A 25,919-nucleotide genomic window follows, 5' to 3' on the forward strand; every position below is an offset into this window, starting at 1 on the left:
GGATTGTGGTGAATCCACAAGAAGGTGGTAGATCAGTGATAAAATCCGCAGAGATTATTTCCCATGGGAGAGATGGGGTAGGGAGGGGATGCAGAAGCCCTGAGGGCTTTTCCCTTCTTGTCTTGGAGCGCTGGCATACTGGGCAGGTGTTGACATATTTTTCCACATCCTTGCGGATCTTGGGCCACCAGAAATCTCTTAGGATCAAATGCATGGTTTTAAATAGTCCGTAGTGCCCTGCTGGCTTGCAGTCATGACACAGACGAAGTGCTTTTTCCCTGCCCGGTCCTGGAGGAATGTAGACATGATTTCTATAGCAGAGTAGCCCATCCTTAAGCGAAAAGGGGAAATGTAGTCCTTGGCGAAGTTGGTCCTGTGCCCAGGCATCTGCTTGCTGACTAGCCCTGATTTCCTGAGCACAAAGGGGCCCTGGAGTAGAGGGAGTTGATTCAATGGGAGTGGATTTGGTGTTTCCCACTGTGAGCGTGGCAAAGTTCTCGGGCTGTAGCAGCTGGGACTCAAAGGTCTCTTTGCGCCCTGCAGCATATTCCGGTTTCCGTGACAGAGCATCTGCTTGCTTGGTCTGGGCTGGGGTTACATAATGGATTTGGAAGTTAAAACGTTCAAAGAATAAAGCCCAGCGTTGTTGCCTCTGATTTAGCTTGCGGGCAGTTCTTAGATGCTCTAGGTTCCGATGATCAGTATGGACTTCAATGGGAAATTTGGCCCCTTCTAACCAATGTCTCCAAGTTTCAAAGGCTGCCTTTATGGCCAAAAGTTCCTTTTCCCAAATAGTGTAATTCCTCTCTGGTGCGGTCAATTGACGGGAATAAAAGGCACAAGGGTGAAGATGATCTCCCACTGGTTGAGGAGTACAGCCCCAATCGCCACATCGGAGGCGTCCGCCTGCACGACAAAAGGGGTTTCAGGATCTGGGTGCTGAAGGATTGGCTGGGACGTGAATAATTTCTTTAGTTGCTGGAACCCTTTCTCTGCTTGTTCTGTCCAGCGGAAGGGCTGTTTCCCCCGGATGCAGCTGGTGATTGGATCAGACCAGCGGGCAAAGTCTGGAATGAACTTGCGGTAGTAGTTCGCGAACCCCAAGAAACGTTGCACCTCTTTCTTGTTGGTTGGCGCCCGCCATTCCAATACTGCTGCAACCTTTGCCGGGTCCATGGTGAGCCCTAGTGGCGAGACACGATATCCCAGGAAATCTACCTCTTGTAGATCAAAAGCGCATTTTTCCAGCTTGGCATAAAGTCCATGGTCCCGCAATCGTTGTAACACCATTCTGACGTGGGTCTCATGTTCTGATTGTGATCTAGAAAACACCAAAAAATCGTCCAGGTAGATAATCAAGAACCGGTCTAGATAATCCTGAAAGATATCGTTGACAAAATGCTGGAACGTTGCGGGAGCTCCACATAAACCGAAATTCATGACCAGGGTTTCGAATAAACCGAATTTAGTCTGGAAGGCAGTCTTCCACTCGTCCCCTTCCCTGATGCGAACTAGATTATAAGCTCCTCGTAGATCCAGTTTGGTGTAAACCTTAGCCCCTCGAAGCCGGTCTAAGAGGTCCGAGATCAAAGGCAGGGGATACCGGTTTCGCTTAGTGATATTGTTCAATGCTCTATAGTCCACCACCAAGCGTAGGTCCCCTGACTTCTTTTTCACAAACATCACCGGGGAAGCGGCTGGGGATTGAGAGGGTCTGATAAACCCCTTGTGGAGGTTTGTCTCTAAGAACTCCCTGAGAGCTTCTTGCTCTGGTTCAGTCAGGGAGTAGAGGTGTCCTCGCGGGATCGGGGCCCCCTCCACCAAGTCAATGGCACAGTCATAAGGTCTATGTGGGGGTAGTCTCTCGGCTTCTTTTTCATTGAATACATCCCAATATTCTGAGTACTTCTTGGGCAAGGTGATGATGGGTTCAGCGTCTGTGGCATGGCAGACCTTGGCTACAAGGCAATGGTTTTGGCAATATTTTGAAGCAAACTGCAGTTCTCTGTTGGACCAGGAGATGTTTGGGTCGTGGAGTGTCAGCCATGGAATTCCCAAAATCACAGGGAAGTGGGGAACCTCGGTAACAAAGAAGGAAATCTCTTCCATGTGTTCCCTTATCCACATTCTGGTGGGCTCCGACCACTGGCTTACTGGACCTGTCTTGAGGGGGCGGCCATCGATGGCCTGCACCACATGGGCGTTCTTGAAGTCGTGATATTGTAATCCCAGAGAGTCGGCATACTCTCTATCAATGAAGTTGTTTGTGGCTCCTGAGTCTATCATGGCATGGACCATGACGGGTCCTTTTTTCACTGACCACAAGGTGACCACTAGAAGAAATAGGACCCCGGTTGGCGGCTCTTGAGTGGGGTTTTTGACCGGGTTGGCGAGCCTCTCTACGCCCGGTCGCTGGCTTCCCCCGCCGGCTGTGCGCCAGCCGCCTCAGACGTCTTCATCTCCGTGGAGGACGCCGCCGCCAGACGAGCGGCGGGCTTCCCTTTGGCTGGACACTCTCTGGCAAAGTGGCCCCCGTTTCTGCAGTACCAACAGAGATTTAGGCGTTGGCGGTGGGCCTTCTCGGCGGCATCTAATCTGGGACGCACATTGCCCAACTGCATCGGCACCTCCTCGCTTCCTCTGGGGTATGGGGCTGGTGGCAGGGGTCTCCACACTGGATGCGGCTGGACGCTGGTGGGAGCGGGAGGTCTCGCTCCGGTCCTACCGCTCTGGCCTCGGATCCATTGTCTTCTGTTGGCAATCATGACTACAGCTCGTAAACATTGATCAATGAGTGCTTCAAGAGAGTGTGGAGGATCCACCTTGGAGATTTCTTCCAGCATCTCGATATTGAGACCCTCCCGAAATTGTCCCCTGAGGGCTACATCGTTCCATCCGGTGTTATGGGCCAGCACTCGGAACTCGGCTATGTACTGGGACATGGGTCTGTCCCCTTGGGAGAGGCGCCGGAGTTTGTGGCCGGCTGCCTCCAAATTGTCCTCAATCCCCCAAGTCGCCTTAATGTGATCTAAGAATTGTTGCGCTGATCTTAGATGTGGGGAGACTTGGTCGAACAGTGCCGTCGCCCAGTTGGCCGCTGGCCTGTCTAGGAGACTGTAGATCCACGCCACCTTGATGTCTTCTTGGGGAAACTCGGCATCACGGGCCTCTAGATAAGCCTGGCATTGGCGACGGAAAACATGTACCTTAGAAGCTTCTCCAGTAAACTTGGTTGGCAACGCCAGGGCCTCTAGATAAGCCTGGCATTGGCGACGGAAAACATGTACCTTAGAAGCTTCTCCAGTAAACTTGGTTGGCAACGCCAGGGCCGGGAGACGGATTCCGCGTTCCTTCAATCCCCTTATTTCTCCCTCCTGCGCATTGAGCTTATCACGGATGCGGTCCACTTCATCCTTGTCGATGGTGTAGCTGAGTGGTTGGGCCCCCGGTCCGGCTCCGGTAGACATTCTGGCCTAGGTTAATTGGTGCTTAGGGTGGCGGAGTCAAACTGTCCCGACCCAGGCTGCAGAGCACCAATAACCATACACAGAGGCCAGAATCTAACTAATATCTTTATTAAGGAAATATATAAGGTTAATAAAAGCAAGTGTAGGAAATAGTTCAGGAGTAGACCTTTCAGGGAAGGTCAAAATTAGTCCAAAGAAACAATGTCCAATATGAAATATTAAGGTCCAAAGTTGTAATCCAATAACCGAAACACTCACTTCGCCAAGCGAAGTGAGGGGAGATCACAAGGTCCTTTAGTCCATGAAACTTGAGCAAGGCTAGGAAATAACTTGATACTTGGAACACAAGGCTTGAACAAGGCAACAAGAAACGAGGAGCAAACCAAGATCCGTGGAATTTACTTGGCAAGGTCCGGGAAGCAAGGCAAGATCCGTGGAAGTAAACAAGGCTGGGAACGAAGGCTTGGAAACAGGAACAAGGCTTGGAAACGGAGTAGCTGTCCACACACGCTACTCCAGTAGCTGACGAATTGACTCCGCAAGATTCCAAAAGGGGCAAGAAACCTAAATAGGGCCTCGTTTCCCACCAGAGAACACTTCTCTGGGGAAACCAGAAACGAAAGTCAATCTCTGTGTCCAGATGTATGACTCCCTAAAATTTCTCATGGAAGCAGGCTTAATCATCAGAATGCTTTGCTGCGATTCTCAGGCTTCGGCGATTAGCCTGCTGAACTCCTTTTTGTTGTAGATAATAATTACGGCGAGAAAATGGGGGAGATTTTGACTCAGGGCTTGTTTGGCAGATTTCTGGAATACAAACCTCCTGCAGGTGCAAGGGCTCTAATTCAGGCTGGGAAAGTTCCCTTTCTGGCTGAAATGGTGGAAAACCCAAGTTTTCCTCTTCATCTGTCACAACAGCACTAGGAACGGGACTACATGGCCCATGAGTCATCACACAGCTGGTAAACTAGCTGGGATTTATGGGAGTTGTAGGCCAAAACACCTGGGAACCCACAGATTGAAATCCATTGCTCTAGAATACTATGATATATCAACCTAGAAAAGCCCACACAATCCACTGTGGGTTGCTCCTGAAAAAATCTAATAGCTGTGATATATGAATGCAAACTGTGGTTGGAGCCAGTACCAGAGAACAAACATTGTGGGGCTGACCTCCTCATTGTGGCATTCCTAATTCCTTTTCAGTCAGAAAAGATAGATCTTAGTCTCACCTAGAATGATTATTCAGGTTCAGACTCAAGTACTAGCACTTATTGATTGTCAGATTAATGGATAACATCAGCTTAAGTCTCTGAAGAATTCTGGCTAGCATTGCCAGATCTGAGGGACTGATTCTCATTTTAAGTTTTCATGAATCACTTCTAGGTACAAGACTGATGAAGAAATTTTCCAGTTTGAGGGATTCATGTGCTGGCAAGAAGAAAGGAGAGTGCACAAATCTTCAGTTCAGCTATTAAACTAGAGTCTTACTACAATTGTGTTTGCAGTTCCAAAGACTTTCCAGAGGACTTCTATATTTATTTAGCTTCTTCCTCTTCCAATCTTAATTGAAGTGATGACAGGGTTCCTCTACCACTCTGTATCACGTTCTAGTTAGAAGCAAACAGGGTTTGTTAAATGTTATTTACATCATGTACCTAAATAGGTGTGAAGGAATAATTCATATCATCTTGACATGAAATAGGTCATGAGAACTGGGGTTGGTACTAAATGCATAATGCTTAATGTCTTCACCAGAGACATTTCTAGGGTTGAATCTACACTGTCCGATATCCCAGGATCTGATCCCAGATTATATGTCATGGATTGGCCTGGTGTTTGATAGAACTCCAGACCAACTCTGTGCCATGACTGTAGTCAGAGAAAATAATGTAAACATCAGGGGCCAGCCTGAGAAAGCGCTGATAATCTAGAAGTAGCTTGGGAAGAGGCTGATAGTAAGAACCCGTTCAAACCAACTTAGATCTGGCAAAATGAACTCTCATGAACTGAAGGGGGTGGAGTTTCAGGGAGTAGTAAAATCAAAGTTATCCCACATGCTCTTCATTTTCAACTTTCTTCCTGTGATGCAAGTAACCAGGCATTAAAAGTTAATTCCAATAATTTTTGTGAGTGACTCCAATTTGCCAGAAGGGTTCTGCAAGACAGCACATTATCTTCTTATCCCAGATTATCTGGCAGTGTATAGATTTATATAATCCAGCTCAGAGCAGATAATCTGAGATCAGATCCTGGGATATAGGGCAGTGTAGATCCAGCCTGAGTCTCAAGGGTTGGCCCAGAAACCTCAAGGCCAGGGACAACACCAAAATGACAATCCTACCATCGCATCAGGTGGTGTTTTCCCCCATTCCAGTGTACTGCTGGCAAGCTGCTGTGATAGAGTCTACTGAAGCCCATCATATGACACAGGGCTATTTCTGGTGGGATTCTGCTGGGCTCCATCCTGGCAGTATCCTAGCAGTGTACTAAAAGGAAGCCCTGAGAATATGGGTGATGATTACCCAAGATCATTAAGGAAGTGGTCTGCAAACACTTGAAAACAAATACGGTCATCACTAATAGTCAGTACAGATTTATCAAAAAATAAGTCATGTCAGACTAATCTGATCTCTTTTTGTGATAAATTACTAGCTGGGTAGATGCAGGGAATGCTGTAGATATAGACATTCAGATATATAGATATAAGATATAAGATATAAGACATTCAACAAGATTCCCCCCATGACCTTCTGGCAAACAAATTAGACAAATGTGGGATAGGCAAAACTACGGTTAGGTGGATCTGTAATTGGTTACGTGAATGAACCCAGAGAGTGCTCGCCAATGATTCATCTTTATCCTGGAAAGAAGTGATGAGTGGAGTGCCACAGAATTCTGTCCTGGGCCCAGTTCTGTTCAACATCTTTATTAATGACTTAGATGAAGGGTTAGAAGGCATGATCATCAAGTTTGCAGATGACACCAAATTGGGAAAAATAGCCAATACTCCAGAAGACAGGAGCAGAATTCTTAACAGATTAGAGAGATGGGCCAAAACTAACAAAATGAAGTTCAACAGGGACAAATGCAAGATAATCTACTTAGGCAGAAACAATGAAATGCAAAGATACAGAATGGGGAACGCTTGGCTCGATAGCAGTACATTTGAAAAAAATCTTGGAGTCCTCATGGACAACAAGTTAAATATGAGCCAACAATGTCATGTGACAGCTAAAAACACCAATGAGATTTTGGCCTGCATAAACAGGAGTCTAGTGTCTAGATCCAGGGAAGCCATGCTACCCCTCCATTTTACCTTGGTCAGACCACACCTGGAATACTGTGTCCAGTTATGGGTACTGCAATTGAAGGGAGATGTTGACAGGCTAGAATGTATCCAAAGGAGGCGACTAAAATGATCAAGGGTCTGGAGAACATGCCCTAGGAGGAGTGGCTGGGGGAGCTAGGCATGTTTAGCCTGCAGAAGAGATGGCTGAGTAGACATGATGAGGGCCATGCATAAGTATGTGAGGGGAAGCCATAGGGAGGAGGGAGCAAGCTTGTTTTCTGCTGCCCTGGAGACTAGGACAAGGAACAATGGCCTCAAACTACAGGAAAGAAGATTCCATCTGAACATTAGGAAAAACTTCCTAACTGTGAGAGCTGTTCAGCAGTGGAACTCTCTGTGTGGTTGAGGCTCCTTCTTTGGAGGCTTTTAAGCAGAGGCTGGATGGCCATCTGTCGGGGGTGCTTTGAATGCAATTTTCCTGCTTATTGGCAGAATGGGGTTGGACTGGATGGCCTATGAAGTCTCTTCCAACTCTATGATTCCATAGTTTTACCCATATCTTCATTGAAGAAGTAAGGAACAAACGGGAACTCTTGTGGAATGGCAGACAACAACCAAACATGGTAAGGAGACAAAGCTGAATGTTGCCCCATGTTTTTCCCCACTGACTGCCGGCTTCTGGATGATGAAGTCCCTAGTTAGATTACACTGACAGCAGTCTCATGACTGACCCTCTATAGAACAAGCCAAAAATTTTCAAAATCCACTGCAATAGTGCAATATTGTAAATGACAAATTGCAAGAGAAAACAAACCTGGCTTTAGGCACCCACCCGAAAATTACATTTGTCAAAGGTAACAGCAGCAGCAGTTGGTAAAGAAGTTTAAATTAAAGACAGACTCTAGAAAGTCTGGTGAAAATATGAGAGCAGAAATGAAACCTCTTATTTTCTCACTTCTGCTCCACTTGTCTGTAGAAAGATAGAATGTTAACAGCATGCACAGAGCAAAACCTTTGGCTGAAAATCACCCAGTCACCAATTCCAGTCTGGAATACTGAATATCCCTGTTCACCACAGCAACCTTAGCAGAATGGCAAGGATACAATCAGAATGAATAAAAAGCTGTTGTAATGGCTCTGAAAAGAAAGACAATTACCATCGAGATCATTCTCTGGAGTTTCTGCGGTATACCAATCTGAAGAGGGTCCTGTTCCATTGACTGTCATAGCTGCTACTTGGAAACTGTATTGGCTTCCTTTGTCAAGACCTATTAGCAATACAAATAAATACAAAAGGCAAACTCAGTCAATACTTCTATGAAGGTATGAGTCACAATTTATACAGATCATTAGTTCTCAAGCAGCCATAATGTGGCTTAATCAAACAAGGAGGAAGAAAAAGAGAGAGACTGAGGTGTTCTTAAAAATGTGAATTTATTCTGGAAATCAATGAGAGAACTGCCTTGACTCATGGCCACAGTATGCCACAATATTGGATTTCATAATAATATTCATGGTATCCAACAGAGATCTGAAATATAAGCTAAAATGGTACTACCAGCCCTATATGAGGCCAAAAACAATGAAGGCTTGCAAAAACACCAAATTATCACTTTGGCCCATGACAATCTGCCACTCGGGTAAGGCTTGACCAACAATTCAGTGACCAAAATACCTAGCAGGTAGCTCTGCTTTGAAGTGGCAATGAAGAATGTCTGGAAATAGGGGCTGCATTGATCATATCAAATCTCCGCCATTGTCAAACATGTCTCCCTAAACATGTCTACTAAATTCTGGCTGCGAAATAGTTGTATCCCTGCTGGATATTTACTTTTAAATAGGGTCCATGGGGAGCTTGATTTCAAACTGAATGGGGCTTTGGGTGACAACAGCAGACCTGATGTTAAGAGCCACAAAAATTAGGGGAAAGCACCTCAGATTTACAGCATCAAAATACTATAGAGTTAGAAGCAAATCTGATTGCTTAAGGTGCTCTTAACAGGTAATATTGGATGATATCATGTGGCAGCCATGCAAATGCCAATCTGCACTGTGATAATTGACTGGCTAAATAAGAAGTAAGAAGAAGTGGAAACTGAGAAAAAATGGTGGTCCAGGTAGTGAGAAATTCTAGTGAAGAGACACTAAGACCTTGGAATTGAGCATTCTCTAGTGGTTTAACAATTTTCTAGTTATCAAGAAACATAATTCATTTTTTATCCTCACAGTCATTAAGAAAAACAGGAACATTTACTCTTGGAGTAAATGGGAACCACCATATACATCCTAGAGCCCTTCCACACAGCCCTATATCCCAGACTATCAAGGCAGAAAATTCCACAATATCTGCTTTGAACTAGGTTATCTGAGTCCACACTCAGATAATGTGGGATTTTCTGCCTTGATATTCTGGGAGATAGGGCTGTGTGGAAGAGCCCTATCAGAGGTTGTGAGATATATGGGAAAAACTTAGTTTTTTCCCATAAACCTCACAACCTCTAAGGATGCCTGCCACAGATGTGGGTGAAATGTCAGGTGAGAATACTTCTGGAACATGGCCATACAGCTCGGAAAACACACAACAACCCTGTGATTCCGGCCATGAAAGCCTTTGACAATGATTGGAGAGAAAGCTCTGGAGACACCTTTTGCCCATGATAACTCTTCTAGAAGTGAATATAATTTCTGGGGGTAGATTTCTCTCACTTCCTGTTGTCTCACCCCCATTCTTAAGTAAGTCAGATGTTTTTCGTAACTCGGGAACTACCTGTATTCATATTTTGTGGATATATTGTTCCCTTTTACTATTTTTGACTTGACAACTGAAACCATAGAATACTTGGCATGGCTTTAGTTCAAGGGCAGGGGGCTGGTTGCCCTCAAGATATTATAGGATAACCTTAGCCAGCATGTTCAATGGCAAGGAATGATGGGAGATAATGGGAGATGCTGCCTACCAGTAACTGGGGGAACACAAGTGGCCCAAATCTTTGTGTAGCTAACACTATCTTAGGCTGGATCTATACTGCCCTATATCTCAGGATCTGATCTCAGATTATCTGTTTATCCTATATTATCTGGCAGTGTAGACACATATAATCCAGTTCACAGTGCAAAAAGTGGGATCAGATCCTGGTTTATAGGGCAGTGTAGATCCAGCCTCAGATTCTGAAAGGTAAGCAAGCACATTTAGGTTTTTTTTAAGGTTGATCACAGCCCACTGGTTTCAGCATGAAGAATTAATAACTTCAGAAACAATATCCAAAAAGAAATTATGTGACGTTTCTGGAGTACTGTGAAATCCTGATGAGATCAATCAATCATAAAATGTTGAGGATCTTAACAGTTCAGAATCTATTCTATACGAAAAATGTATATGATTCGTATGTGTGTGTGTATGGGTCATTTTCTACATGAAATCTCCTAATGTATTTTATTGTATAGTAGTTGGCACCACATAATAGTTACATCCCACCCCCACACCCCCTGTAATTGATATGTATGCTTTTTTCAAGTAATAGTCGCAGTCTTCATTTGCACTTTGCTCAGCTGAGTGATGTGGCATAGCTAGAAAGGAGGGCGGGTATGGGGACAAGTGAAGCCCCATAGCTCTGGGATGGGCATGTGGGTGAGTGAAGCTTCAGTAGCCAGCATGCTCGCCCCATTTCCAGCTATGGAGCTTCAGTCCTGTGAAGCCCTGTAACTTGTTTTTTTTCCCTAATATGCAACAGTCTAACCTTCCTTTTTTCACTAACCAAAAAGAGGGTAAAAAGTGTGACTATTGTGTGATTAAATGTGGTACATTTCTGCACCAAATAACTGCAAAGCAGTTTTCAAAAACTGTGCAGAAAATGCTATTTCATACACATATAAAAATCCAAAGGATTTTCTTTTTCTTCTTTTGCATAGAATGGGTTGGAACTGTAAATCGCCTTTGAAAAGGCAGTTTTCTGTGACTTTCTTACAGTGAAGGAAAAATCATGAAATCGTTTCATCTTGCCTGTGAAGATGAAATGAATAAAGATTTACATTGCTAATTCCTAATAGGAGGGCTCACAAAGAATTCAAAATAGTGTGTGAACACTGAACAGCAAATGTGTTCTCTGCGTGCTTCAATTCTATTACAAAAGCATCATGCTGAGGCTGCTTGGGTTTTTCACCAGGCCTTTGTTCCTTTCAACAGCTATATATGTATATCATTTTTGTTTATCTTAATACTGACCACAAAGCATAAAGATAAACAGTCACATTTAATTGCCAAGATTCTCTGGGGAAGGATGTTTAAAATTAAAAAAACAACACTTTTAAATTTTAGCTGATGGTGGATCTTACAATAAAACCAATAGCTGTGATTTAAAGTCTGCTTTGTAACTCTGAATTACTTTGCCATTGCAGCTGTCCTCATTAGTGGGCAGAAACACCTGCCTTCACCAGCAGAAGCTTTTAAGGAGACATAAAGTCTTCCTGCTTGAATATTTATATCATCTCTTTAAAAGCGGCATGATTTCCAGCTCTTCTAGGAATCTTGTAATATGCAAGTAAACAATGGCTATGAGATATGTGTTTGTTTCCATTCCATTTGGCCTGTTTAAATATGAATTTCTATAGCCTTTCTCAAATGCTGTCATGCTATCAACTTTATATGTGAGCTGACAAATAGCAACAGCTCCTTTTCTTTTATTTATTTGCAAGAGTTTTAGATCACATTCAATCTACATTTCCAAAGTGATTGATGAACTACGCGCCCAACCCCTTTGAAAAAATCAAACTGCAATGTATCATCAAATATTGGGGGGAAAGGATCACCCAAAATTTAAGGTTGAAACTACTAAATGAAGAATAAAAGCAGTAAAAAGGCCCATTTTGGGGATATAAAAGAAAAAGAGGGTCTTTAGCTGTTTCCAGAAGATAATGGGGTTGGGGTTCAATGTACATTTTATACAGCTGTGTGGAAGGGGCCTAGAATTCAGTGAATTCTAGATAAGGCATGGGATGATGTTTTCAAATGCAATAATAATGATGTTGAATATTGTAGATACAAACATTTCCTCATCTTTGTACAAGAAGCAACAAGACTCCCTGAAACTGGCGGTCGATCAGTCATTCAAATACATAAATAACCCAGGTGGAATCTTGTTGGTAATTTCCAGCAAAGGTATAGAGCTTTTGGTGAATTCACATTTCAGTTGATTTACTGGGTCTAATCTAGTTGGGATGCACAACAGAATTCAGGTCAATCAATGGCTTTTCTTCAACTTAATTTATGTAGCAATTGGCCAAAACTTTTATATGCCATTGCATTTTGTGAAAATTGCAATATTTACTCTAAAGCACTGTGCTGTACAAATCAATACTATTTTTCTATTTTCTATTCTATAAAAATTCCATTCAAATGTAACACTATTTTTTTTAAAAAAAAATCTTGTAACATGTTGAAATTTGTCCAGGCACCCTGTGCTGTTGAGGGAAGAAACTCTGGACCATTTCCCCCTCACTAAACATGACATATAAAAAAGAAGAGTGTTGGGTTTTATACCACAGATTTATTTAATCTGAGCTCCCTCTTTCAGCTCCAGCTCCATGCGGGGACATGAGAGAAGCCTCCCACAAGGATGGTTAAACATCAAAACATCCGGGCGTCCCCTGGGCAACGTCCTCGCAGACGGCCAATTCTCTCACTCCAGAAGAAACTCCAGTTGCTCCTGATACACACACAAAAAAAATAATATTTTATAATGGACACATTTCTGATGACTGCTACACCATCTACAGTCACTAGATGGCAGATTTCCAAATCATAAAGGGAAGTTACAGTCAAACTTAGCATATTAATATTTTGAGATACCCTTCAAGCATCTTAATGTGCTGCTTCCTTCTAGGGGGCTTCCAACTATTTGAAAAATTAAGTAAGGCAGGGAAAAGTTTTCTTTCTGGTATACAGATAGGTGAGTAGTAGTACAGTGAAATAAAAGAGAGGCTGAATGCATACTAGCCTGAAGAAATAAATAATAATGGTGGGAATACAATAGAAAGAACAGATTTGTGTATAGAAATGAAAAAGAACATTTCGGTAGATATGAGGAAGTACATGGGTGGGTGGGGGGGGGGGGGGAAATGATAGGTAAGGGAGGCACTGAGCTCCAATGGAGAGTTAAGTAAAGTGCAGGGTATGAACATTGGCATGTGGGAAGAGTAGGGTTTCTAGCATTTGTAAATGAATGTTAGAGGGAAGACAGCACTGAGGTGGGTATGTAGGATTGGGGCATTGTGTGTGTGTGTGGGGGGGTGCTAATGGGTTTCTAAACTGTGTGAAGCTGGAAACCTGTACTGGTTTTATAAATACTAAATGAACAGCATTGTAGTACAGTGACAGATTTTGTCTTTGTTCCTGAGTTAGCATTCATAGAAGCATAGATAGGAACTGCCAAGTAGGATGGGGAATTGGATTTCAGTCTCATTAGGCTGAAGAAAATTGAGAGGAACAAATATATGATCAAACCATTGAGGAGAAAACAAAATAAAAATGTATGAAGTTTATTTCTGCACAGTCCAATATATGTCATTTGAATGCAAAGGAACACCATATTCACTTTGAAGAGAAAACACATTTTATTCCCCAAACATTTCCTCCATCCTTGAATTGGTAAATCTACTGCCATGTAAACACTGACCTGTGAACAGATACCAGAGGTTGTTTGGCTCCAGTGTTTCTATCTCACCCCTACGGGCTGTTTTTCTGTGTCGGATTTTGTAGCCGGTGATAAATCCATTTTGCATACCTGTAGGTGGAGGTAGCCAACTCACTTTGATGCTCTGTAAAACAAATCATTTCAAGGTAGAATTTATCATTATTTTCTCATTTGTCTATTATATAGTGATCACTTTCACATTTCTTTGTCTACATATCAAGCCATGCCTCAATCTTAAAAATACATTTGATGAAGTAGACTAAACCTATGAATGATTAGCCTGCCAACTTCTTTCTCTCTCTCTCAAAGTGAAGATTACTTTTGAGTACTGGCCTGCATTAGGAAGGAAAGCCCTTGAGTTGAATCCACCCCCAGTCATATCTAGAAAACATCTACTATGCCATCTACTATGCCAAATTGAACCCAGTATAATTCAATGTTCCTTCATGCATAAACAAAAGAAAATAAGATCTTGGCTAGGAATCAAAAGGAAATGTCACATTATGTCCTTATGAAGACAACAGTTTTCTGTGTGAATGGAGCTTCTGAGCAATGAAAATTCAGACACAGGGCCTCTCTTAAGAAAACTACAATGGCATTTTTCTCATTTTACCTTGCTGCCTCTTGTGCTGACACATTTTCACAACAAGTGAGGCAATGACCCAAGAGCCCTAGAGATCTGATGTCTGAAAATACTGTCTCCATTTGTAGGACTTATGAGAGGCACCATAATTCCTGCTTCCAGGACACTGACCCTAGGAGTAAATGAAAGTCACTTGCTGGCCTTAGCTGGGGTAGTAGACTATATTCCAGAATTGGCAAAAACACCTCTGATTTTTCTTTTCTAAGAAAATCCTATGAGCTTCATGGGGTCACCATAAATTGACTGGCAACTTGAAAGCACATACACATCCCAGGCTTGATGAAATAAGGATGCAAGCTCCATTCCTTCCCATGTAGACCATGGCTTTCACAACACTGTCTATCTGCTTATCTATCTATCCATCTATCTATCTATCCATCTAGGAGTCTCCGGTGGCCTAGGGGATAAAAGCCTTGTGACTTGAAGGTTGGGTTGCTGACCTGAAGGCTGCCAGGTTCGAATCCCACCCACGGAGAGCGTGGATGAGCTCCCTCTATCAGCTCCAGCTCCATGCGGGGACTTGAGAGAAGCCTCCCACAAGGATGGTAAAACATAAAACATCTAGGCGTCCCCTGGGCAATGTCCCTGCAGACGGCCAATTCTCTCACTTCAGAAGCAACTCCGGTTGCTCCTGACACACACACACACACACACAAATCTATCCATCTATCTATCTTGAGGTATAAACATGGAATCAAAGTGACTGCATCTACCACATACATTCCAGGTCATTAAAACTGATATTGTTTATAACTATTGCACTCAGTGCTTCTTTGCTCTGCTAATGACCAATTCATCTGCACTAATGATTAGATGATGTGGCGTCAACGGTGGACAGAATATTCTCACATATTTAAATCACTGACAAGAAAGGAAAGGAATTTCCAAATGTTGGGAAATTCTTGCAAGGACAAAGTCAGACACAAAATAATTTCACTGGTAGAACTTCTGGTCAAAATTCAGCATTTGAGAATCTTTTATGCAAAACTTGCAAATTCCAGGGGATTCTAGGAGGTGGAAGGTAGAGTGTACAAAACTTGCTTCCTGCACACAAATTCTGTTTCTCTGTAATTTTTTTTGCACACAAATCCCACATATTTCCCTTTGCACAAACAAACTTTCCACGTGTAAATGTTGTGTAGAGGAGAGAACATTGCAAGAAATATTCATTCTTGCTGGTGAGAAGAAATAATTATGAAGATTACCATGGTTTATAAAATGATTAGTGGAATCATATCAACATTCACCATAGATATATCAAGCAAAGAGGCTGGAGTAGTCACTGCTGTCTCCATTTGCCTGACAGAAGTGGCACAGACAACAGCTTAGGCCCAAGCTTCACTCCATATTTTCCTCCCAAAACTTTGCTATGTTAGGCCTCCTCCTCTGCTTCCTGTCTTTCTTTGAATCTTTTCCACTTTTCCTCTTGAGGTCTGACTATATAATCCTCTCAGGGGAAATAAAAAGAAACAGCAGCAATGAATAAATATGTTTTTCACAGTCTTTTCATGGGCCTTTATTGAGAACAGATTGCTTAATCGTTTGCTTTTATTATCTGCAGTTTCTAGTTGCTGTTGTGCCTACTTTCTACTTCTTTTTTATCCACTCTAACTTCAGAAATGTAGCCTGGAATGAGAGGAAATATGAAGGAGAGACTCCATAGAGCACACAGGAAACTTTTATGGGCCTCATTCCACTTGGGGATCAGAGGTCCCTATTTATCTTCTTGGTTTTTTTTGGACTAGATTATATATATATTTAATTTTAAGACTTGTTTATGTTTAAATAGATTGCTTAACCTGAATGTTTTATGCTATAGCTCTGTGTTTTATTACTTGCACCTTATTTTCAGAGCTTTTTAAAAGCATAACCCAAGTACTAACAAAAAGCATTACGGAAATATAACTACAATATGTCGCTATTGTTTTTTCAGTATGTGACAAAAAGTACTTACTTCTTTTTAATCTTCCTAGAATTAAATATGTGGTTTAATTTCATTGTCAGTAGGACTAAATATTGCTATGCAAGCCAACATGGTTTTGAGATCTTTGGAGAAGGACTTCCTTTCGGCCCTGTCACCATTGCAGGGACATTTGGGGACATTTGCAGGCAAGACATTTAGCTCTGTGGGACTTTGATACTTCTACAATGTAGCAGAAGGGTGTTTTCAATATGGCACAACCTGTTTTTATCTCTTTTCTTTTAAATTATGTTTCAAATGAACTTTACATTGTTTTGTGTTTTTAAACAGATTTTTTTAAATTTAAAAAGCAATCAACTAAAAAAAGAAAATGTAACAATTCTGGGTTTTGAGGGCCCACAAATATTGGATTTTGGGAAGCTGCATATGATAGTGTCTCTTCCAATTCAATGATTATGTAGATGGTACAATAATCATAGGATTTGCATTTATAACCTCTCAAAATAAAGTTGTAAGTTTGTTCTCTTCTTTTTCTTTTTCTGTTCCATTTTGTATTTTTTCCCTTTTGCTTCAAAAATATTAATGCAAATATTTGAAAATTAAATATCTGTTTGCTGAATTGTTTCAAACATTTATAAAACAAAATTTCATTTGTTCCTTTTTTAAAATTATTATGAATCACTTGGGTTATAAATGAAATAAATGTGACACAGATATGGTGATTGTGCCAAACATAGATTATACACAGGGTTGTGCAGCTTTTGGGCATTTACTGGATCCTTCCAAACCTTAAAATCCTCTTGCACAAAATTCTGTCTCATTCAATTTTGGAGGTGGTTAGATTGGACCACTATAAGGCATTTTTGTCTTTAGTAGTTGAAAGAGGTGAAACCACAATTCTTCTTCACCAAAATGGCAACCACAATAGAGCATTATAGTCCTCCAGAGTTCTTTGGGTGGTCAATGTTGTCTTCCAGGCTATAATCTTGTGTAGTAGAATAGATTAAAGATAAAAGTCTACTGCACTGCAGAATAGATACAATGGGGCACTGCTTGTAAATTCCTATCAATGGATACTGTTTTATTTGTGGTACTTCCTTTACAGACTGACACATATAGGACAAACACACAGAACCTTTACACAAAATTAAAACAATTGCCTGGATAGAAAGGAGATGTTGGATGCAAAAATATCTTATTTGTGGAAGGAATCATGCTCTTTGAATCCAACTCTATAAGAATAAAATAAGTATACCTTTTTTTAAAAAAAACCCGAGCAACAGCTAAAAAACAACAACAACATGAAACAAATAACAATGATATTAGAGCTGTAAAAATATTCACACATTTTCTCACCCTTGACGAAAAAGAATATTTCAATGTGTTGGGCAAACATGTCCATGAAACTTGTTGATTGCTTCAAGATATTTTTGCTAATCTCACTCTCAAAGTAAACAACTAGTCATTTTAACAGTTCTCTTCAAGATGCAGGAACATTTTTGAAAACACTGCAGTACACAAAACATTTTCTGTACTTCTATAATGTATTTTTTCATCAATGGGGCATGGAGGAAAACCACTCCAATCTATCTCAGTTCTCAGGCAGCATTATATCAGTTAGAGGCACTCTTTCAAGTACTGAAATCATTCAGTCCTTTAAAAGTTATGACAAACACTGTATTTTAAAAATATATATTTTATTAAGTACATAATAGCACAATAGTGAATAGGTAATAGGCAGTTATTTCATGTACACATTATAAATAATGGAGTACTTCTATATTATCCATTCATCTCTTTTACAAAGGTATTCTTCTTTTCAGATTTTTCCCTCTTCCCCTCTCTCTACTCCCAAACCCAACCCCCCTACCACATTTTCTTCTATATCTTTAACCATGAACACAATTTTCTTAATCTTTGTACAATATCTATATTGGCTTCACCACTTTCGATTTATCCATTCCATATAAGTCACCCATTTCTTTTCAATTTCTTCTGTTTTTCCTCCTGTGTATCCTCTCAAATTATACATGCTATAATGTCCGATTGGAGTTGATCTAACAGGTAATTGTTCCAATTTTCCAAATTCCATTTTTTTCAGTTCTCCACCCCCATGCTATTACTGCCTTTCCTGCTAAAATCATTGCTGTGAATAAATATTGGTTTTTCCCATTAACATAAAGTTCATATTATCCTGAACTGGTATTTTAAATAGTTTCCCCAATTTTCTTTACTATCTTTTCCCAGAAAATTATTGTCTTTGGGCATTACCACCACATGTGGGCATACCAACCTTTATTTGCTCTTCAATGCCAACAAGTGGAGCTTATTCCCATTCCCATATTTGATAGTTGGGCTGGTGTCCTATACTATTTCCAAATAATGTTTCTGTCTAATTCTTTATACATCTCCATTTTCATTTTCTTAATTCCCCTTCCTTTTTTCCCTCTATTGTTTGTTTTGTGAGATGGCCTTATTTATGCCCTTTACTTTGTAGTGTTCTTATGTCAGGTCCCTGGCTGCTGGGCACCAATAACCTTACACAGAGGCCAGTCTCTATCTAATATCTTTATTAAAGAAATATATAAAATCAATAAAAACAAGTGAAGAATATAGTTCAGAAGCAGACCTTTCAAATGAGGTCAAATATAGTCCAAAAATGTATTGTCCAATAAATGATATTAGAGTTCAAAGTTTTAATCCACTTGACCGAAACACACACTTTGCCAAGCAATAGTATGGGGAAATAACAGAGTCTTAGAGTCCAATGAAGCTTGACAACAAGGCTGGAAATAAACTTGATTCTTGACTAGGTCCGTGACTGGAGACAAGGCAAAACATGAAGCATGAAGCAGGGTCCGTGGTAAAACCGCGAGGCAGGGCAAGGCTTGAAGCTTGATCCGGGAAGCAAGGAACTGAGGTACGAAGTCCAAACACGATCTCTCTCCTGAAGGTGATCAATTGACTCCGCAAAGAATCCCTCGCGCCAAACACCTATATTGGGTCTCGTTTTCCTGCCAACAGAACTCTTTCCCTAGAGAACGAGAAGCGAAACCCAACTCTGTCCAGATGTGTGACTCCTTAGAATTTCCCAAGGGAAGCAGGCCTAATCAGCTTGATGTTTGGCAGCTATGCGTAAACTCCTCCGTTGAGCTTCTCTGACTCCCCTTTCTCTAGAATAAGATTCCTTCCTGGGAAACGGAGGGGAGTTCTGCCCAAGGCCTGTTTGGCTGAATTCTTGAGGGCAAACATCAACATCCTGCAAGTGAAGGGACTCTGGCTCTTGCTGAACCGGCGAAAACCCCATGTTTTCCTCTTTGTCTGCCACAATAGTACTAGGAACAGGACTACAAGGCCCATGAGTCATCACATCTTACAATATATTCATCATCTTTTATAATCCCTTCTCTGATTTCTGTCCTTTTATGAGTATACTCTGCAGCTTACTTTCTTTGCTTGTGCATTCCCCATACTTTATTATATAGGTCTAATACTTTTATCCAGTTTATATTTCCCACTTTTTCTATTATCCTACGTATGGGGAATCAGTTGACCGTTTATATCATACAGATCTTTAATACAGTAGTAGCCTATGTCCTTCTACCAACTGGGGTCAAACTCATACAGGCATTCTAAGGGTGTCCACATTGATATTTCAGGTATCCATATTGAATGCAATTTTTTTCCATATTTTAGTGCTAATTTTCTGGTGTCTCTCGTTTTTTTAATGTTTGCCTCTAGATTTCTTGTGAATATGCCAAACATTCTCTCTCCCCTATTCTAGACCATCTTTCTATTTTCCCTGTCCTGCTTTCTAGTAGTAGTTTCCATTGAAATGCTTCATAGTATAGTTCCAGATTTGGCATACTCCACCCTAATTCTTGTGATTTGAATGGAAATCCAATGGATATTTGCAGTGGGCCCAATCACACTCCATAGTTATAACACTATTATTCCATGTTAATTACTATGGTTGCATCCCATAGAAGCTTAGAATTTGCAATTTAGGGAGCGGTATTTAGAACTCTCAACCAGAGAGCGCTAGTGCCTCACCAAACTATGAACTTCAGGATTCCATAGGATAGAACCATGACAGTCAAAGTGGAATCGTAGTACTATAATTGTATAGTTTGAATCGAACAAGCAACAGCATAAAATCATGTGCACGGTATGCAATTCTTTTTAAAACAAAGAGAAAAATCCAGTCAACTAAATAGCAGGTGACAGTGAATAGTTGGCAAACTTATATAATTCTATTGGTAAAAAGTTGATCAGTAACATAAATACATAAAAGCAAATTCATGTTAGGACTCAATTTTGTTTTCACATGTATTGCCAAGCATTCATTGTATGCCATTTCAGATCTGTTCAACGCTGGATGATACAAATACACCCTTCTGGCTGAACAGACTGTGTGGTTTTTAAAAATTTGGAAATGGTTATTTGAAAAGTGGGCTTACCAGCCAGGGCCATAAAGACAACTATATTCACATAAAAGCCATTCAAAAATGCAAGCATCCAAATATAGATTTAAAATACACACTATAAGCCTGAAGGTAAACTATAAAACTATTTGTGAGTGATGCTGTTTAGAGAGGGTAGCAACAATCTTATAAAATAGTGTTTAAATTCAATCTATAAAAGGCAATTAAACAATGGATTTTATCACGTTGTTGAAGGCTTTCATGACTGGAATCACTGGGTTGCTGTGAGTTTTCCGGGCTGTATGGCCATGTTCCAGAAGCATTTTGTCCTGATGTTTCACTCACATCTATGGCAGGCATCCTCAGAGGTTGTGAGGATGGATTTTATCTTACATTCTCCTCCCCTTCCCAAATTCCTCCATTAGTAGTTCTTAGAAAGGACTTCTCTGAGCATGCAAAAACTATAATGTATAAAACTAGCTATACATCTTTACCCTCTGGTCCTACCCCATAACATTTAAATATAGCTTGTGTTCAAAATCAAACATAGGTGTTCAAAGATCACCCAAGTGTTCATTTGGTTTTACTCAGAAAATTGATTTTGCAAAATGGCCTACTCATGTCCAATTTCTTCAACATGTGAGCTAGATGACAATATTTACATTTCTTGATGGATAACCAAAGACTTCATAGAATCATAGAATTGTAGAATCGTAGAGTTGGAAGAGACCTCACGGGCCATCCAGTCCAACCCCCTGCAAGAAGCAGGAAAATCTCATTCAAAGCACCCCCGACAGATGGCCATCCAGCCTCTGCTTAAAAGCCTCCAAAGAAGGAGCCTCCACCACAGTCCGGGGCAGAGATATCCATTGCCGAACAGCTCTCACAGTCAAGAAGTTCTTCCTGATGTTCAGGTGGAATCTCATTTCGTGTAGTTTGATAACTTCAGATAACAAGAACTCCCAGTTTTAAATTTAACGCATTTTGCCAAATCTCAACTATCTTCTCATGCTATCCTTTGTTAATATAACCTTTTAGACTTCCTTTTTCCATTTTCTGTGAACATTCGTGTAGGAATGTAATCCTTCACTAAAGGTTTCTATGGAAATTGCCCACATCCAAATTTTGTGCAGAATACGTCTCCAATTACAACATTTGTCTGCACGCAAAGCAGCTTTTTCTATACAGCAAATAATTTTTTTTTCATAGAAATTTTTTTCTGCAAAGAGAATGCTGTTTCTGATGAAAAAAGTGCTCTTTTTGGCAGAAAACAACCACATGCAAAGTTCTGTACATTAAATGTCCTGATCTGTGGAGCTTCTCTTCAATATAGTATTCTTCTCATTAAGACAGGCATTTAGACCATTTCCCAACCAAATTATTTCCAGCCTTACATTAGTGTGCATTTCCCCAGTCCGCTTACAATTTATTTTTGCTCTTTTCCAATGGTATGTAATTTGTGCATGCATTTCACATCAAACATTTTTTTTTCAATTGCACACGACACAATTACATGTTGTGATATACTATTTTATTTGTACTGGCGACAGACTACAAATCCTGAGATGTGCAGTTTAAAGAGGAGTGTTTTATATTTTCATCCAGAGAACACTTGTGCTCCTCTCCAAACTCCCCACAATCCCAGGATTACACAGGATGTTACCATGACAAACTCAAACATAGTGCTATAATTGTGTAGCATAAAAGGACCTTAGGATATAAGTGAAGCCGATGGATTTTTCCAACCCCATTGTGGACAGTAATGAGCTGGCAGGACCAATGATGTGACCTAGCAGAAGGTAATTTATGCAAAAAAAGGTACATATTTGCATTCATACATGCATAAAGTAACAAAACATAAACAGCCATTTAACTGATGGTGGTGGCAGCTTTTCATTATTTGTGTGTTTGAATCAATACTCTTTTAGATTTTGCTTTGCCTTTTGAAAAATCAATGGTGAAACAGAACAATATTTCTTGTCATCATAAACATCTTAAGACCTAAGAGAAAAGAATACAAATCACTGTGCTTTGCTTCTAGAGTCCTTAAATAACCAGGAAGAGGGCTCACATCTAATGTCCGTGCTTGGTTTGCAGCACAGAAGTGGGATTATACAGCCCTCCAGTGGCTCTTGGAGTGGAAATCACAGCTGGAACCAACAATGGCATTAAAGCCATAAGACCTGCAAGGAGTTACAATTCACCATAAGACTTGTAAGGAGTTGCAATGTATCAACATGTGGACATGTATGGTTCCCATATATAGTTGTTGGTTCCAACTGGAGCAGACTAGTTGAAACAGTGGTCTATACCAATGTTGACTTATCCAGTTCCCAGTGTTTCAATGCATTGATCCTAGCTGGGACTAAGGATTGATTGATGGCATAACTTGTCATGTTTTCTATATAAAATAATGGGTTTGCAGTATCTGCATTTGAAAGGAAGTGTGCTGAGGGGTTTCTTTATAAACCAGGCTGCAAAAGGACATTTATCAGGCAATCATTTTATGATAAAGTTTGGCCCAGTTTTTGTTTTGGAATATAGCCTAGGCTTTGTCAAGTTATTTTTTTCCTATGTGAGAAGAGAAAAATCAATGGATATTTTCTTTTCTTGTTTTAACCAGCAAGATACTGTTCAGCTGGCATAACTGGAAAGTAATTGATTTCACCAAGAACTGCGATATCCTGAGGAGAAACAACAAGAGCATAACATACTGACAAGGCCACCAAGAGTGAGCTCTTCCACCTTCCAAGGGAGAGATCTATTTAAGAAAATACCTGTTATAACAGCTGTGAACATTCTGCAGAAACCAACTGCTGCTGAGAGATCACTTAGACATGATAGACAAAACTCTGCAGAACTTTGGTCAAACTGTGGGAAGTTGCAGGGAGGGGGGCAACATGTATTCATTAGTAGAAAATGGATGGCATTCAGGAGAAAAAAGGTCTCCATTTAACTTCTTTCTAAATGCGGTTCAGTGATATTAATGGCTATAATGACATGGACTGTGTCTATACTGTAGAATTAATGTAGCTTGATGCCACTTTATCTGCAATGGCTCAGTACTATGGAAACCCGGGAAGCAATCTGGTGAGCCATCAGCATGCTACAGACATTTTAAAACTACAACTCCCTTGATTACACAGCATTGCTAGTTCAAGTGATGTCAAACTGCATTAATTCTACAATGTAAATGCACTCATGGACTGGGCAAGGGAAAAAAAAGAACGAGTCAATTGATGAACTTGGGGATGAATGTAAAAGTAAACTGATATCAAAGAAAGAAGAGAGACTGGCAAAGAAAAATGAGAACTGAATTTCACATGTTGAGATTTCAGCAGTTCTCTAGTTTCCGTGATATGCGAGAAATCCACTATATCAAGGAATTCTTTTTCTATAAATATATCAAATTTGCACACTCCAAAACTAGGGGTGGGTGGTTTGCTGTACAATGCAGGCTATAGCCATGGGAGTCAAAGTGTGGTCAATATTCCCAATAAAAATTCACACAGAGACCCATAATTTTTCAAAGTATTGCAGAGAGTAAAACACTGAAAGTCATTTACACCTAAATCTCTTCTTTTTTCGTAGAGGCAGTCCCTGAGTTACAGACATATGACTCAGAATGGGGATGAGACAACAGGAAGTGAGAGGAAAGCGACCCCCCCCCCCCAAAAAAAGGAAATTTCACTCCTAAAGAGTTCTCATGAGGAAAAAGGAGTCTCCACTGAAGTTTTATATCTGATCATTTTCATGACAAGGCATTTTAAAAAAAATCAAATAATAACAGGGACAGAAATGAGATGAAATTTTCTGGGGGAATTTGGCAGGGAGGGGTGCCGTATTTGTTCCACCAGAATTCGGTCCATTAGCACTAATGGGGAAACCTGAGAGGCTTGTGTCTCTAACATTTTTAGACATATCAGGATGAAACTTGAATCACTTGTAGGACACATTCATGACTGCAAACCTGCCACGTTTTAGAACATTTCACTAATCCACTGATTTTTGAGAATTTTTCAAAGTTTTTACCGTAGAATTTTTTTTAAAAAAAACACACACACAAAGAAGGGGGATTTTGGGAATTGAAGTCCTAACCAGCACTAGCCACAAGAATCCCGAATCATCAAATGGAATTCTGTACCCCATATGTGTGTATGTGTGTGTAGGCTGGCATCACACTTTAAAATGTACCTCTTCTGACTTACATTCAACTTAAGAAAAAACTAAAAGAACCTATCTTTTTTCATAATCTGGGGACTGCCCGTATTCACATTCTCCTGGTCACTTTGTTTCCTCCTTTCATTTTATGCCTAAACGATAGTTCCAACTATTCAGCTGAAATTTGAAATCATTGCAATGCTAGAAATTTGGGGACTGAAAGAAATTTTCATTTCATGTGGGATACACTCCTTTTAGCCCCCATCCCATAGCTATACCTCTGATGCAAAGTGAATGAATACAAACAACATAGAAATAACCATGGGCTGCTTCTAAACCAAATGAATGAAACTCTATCAGAATAATTTGAAGATGGATGGACTAGCAAATTGAGCACATCAGATAGATGGAAATATTCTGAAACAAAAGGAACAAAAATTCACACACCTCACAATTCCCAGCCCCTCCCTGTGTACACCATAAATTAAATTCCAAACCATGCCCAAGTCCACCAGCAGTTGCCTTGGATACAACTAATTTCAAATTCTGAAACTATGTGGCTGCTTTTGTTAAATGTCCTTTGAGTTTGTACTCTCTTAATCAACAGGAAGAAAATGATGATATTTCACTGTCATTTTTAAAACATTAAACCCTTCCAGGCAACATCAGACTCAAAGCCCACATTCTAATTTTCATGTTGCTGTGTTTATCTTCCACAATTATTTTTCATAAATGGCTTTTATGTTAAATAACACTTAGTACTGTCAAATTAGCCTAGCATTGAAAATATTTCAGAAAAGGAAGTGAATGTTGCACTCTATATGTCTAGATCAAGGCACAAAAAAGAGAGAGAAATCTAAATATTGGCTCTCATCTACCTGTTTTTAGCTGATTTCTAATCACTTAATGGTTCACAGCTGAACATTTGATTTACTGAATACCATTGCTTTGGAGTTGTGAGCTCTGACATCTGACTTCCCAGGCAAGGCATGGCCTAATGCATTTATGAATAATGGGGCATGTTTAGGGAGTCAGCTTTGTTTTGCTCTTGTATTTTTAGGATTTTAAATCATATTTTTAATAAACATAAGAAACCTCTATAAACCAACACAAATATCTAATAAAAGTGAAGCATATAATGCACGACAAACTATCATGTTAGTAACAAAAGAAAATGACATGGCATCTAGCAAATGTGGGTTCAACCCAAGCTTTCAAAATAATGTCCATTTAAAGACTTCCTTCATTTGTTGAGCAAATTTGATTTAGAGCCTTATATGTAGAAATACAGTGGTGTCACTAGGGGGAGTGTGGGGTATATG

The 25,919-nt window shown here is 40.4% G+C and overlaps 1 protein-coding gene across 2 annotated transcripts in view; it reads right to left on the reverse strand.

Moving 5' to 3' along the window:
- dcc (DCC netrin 1 receptor) overlaps positions 1-25,919 on the reverse strand; it is a 1,120,333-nt gene that overhangs the window by 172,981 nt on the left and 921,433 nt on the right. For both annotated transcript variants that reach the window (XM_008117567.3, XM_008117566.3), the window contains exons 13-14: positions 13,431-13,572; positions 7,917-8,027 (exon numbers count right to left, since the gene is read on the reverse strand). In XM_008117567.3, coding sequence (XP_008115774.2) covers positions 7,917-8,027; positions 13,431-13,572 — 253 coding nt within the window. The remainder of the gene's footprint in view (positions 1-7,916; positions 8,028-13,430; positions 13,573-25,919) is intronic.

The sequence above is a fragment of the Anolis carolinensis genome, chromosome 2 (genome assembly GCF_035594765.1).
Source record: "Anolis carolinensis isolate JA03-04 chromosome 2, rAnoCar3.1.pri, whole genome shotgun sequence".
Taxonomy (NCBI): Eukaryota; Metazoa; Chordata; class Lepidosauria; order Squamata; family Dactyloidae; genus Anolis; species Anolis carolinensis.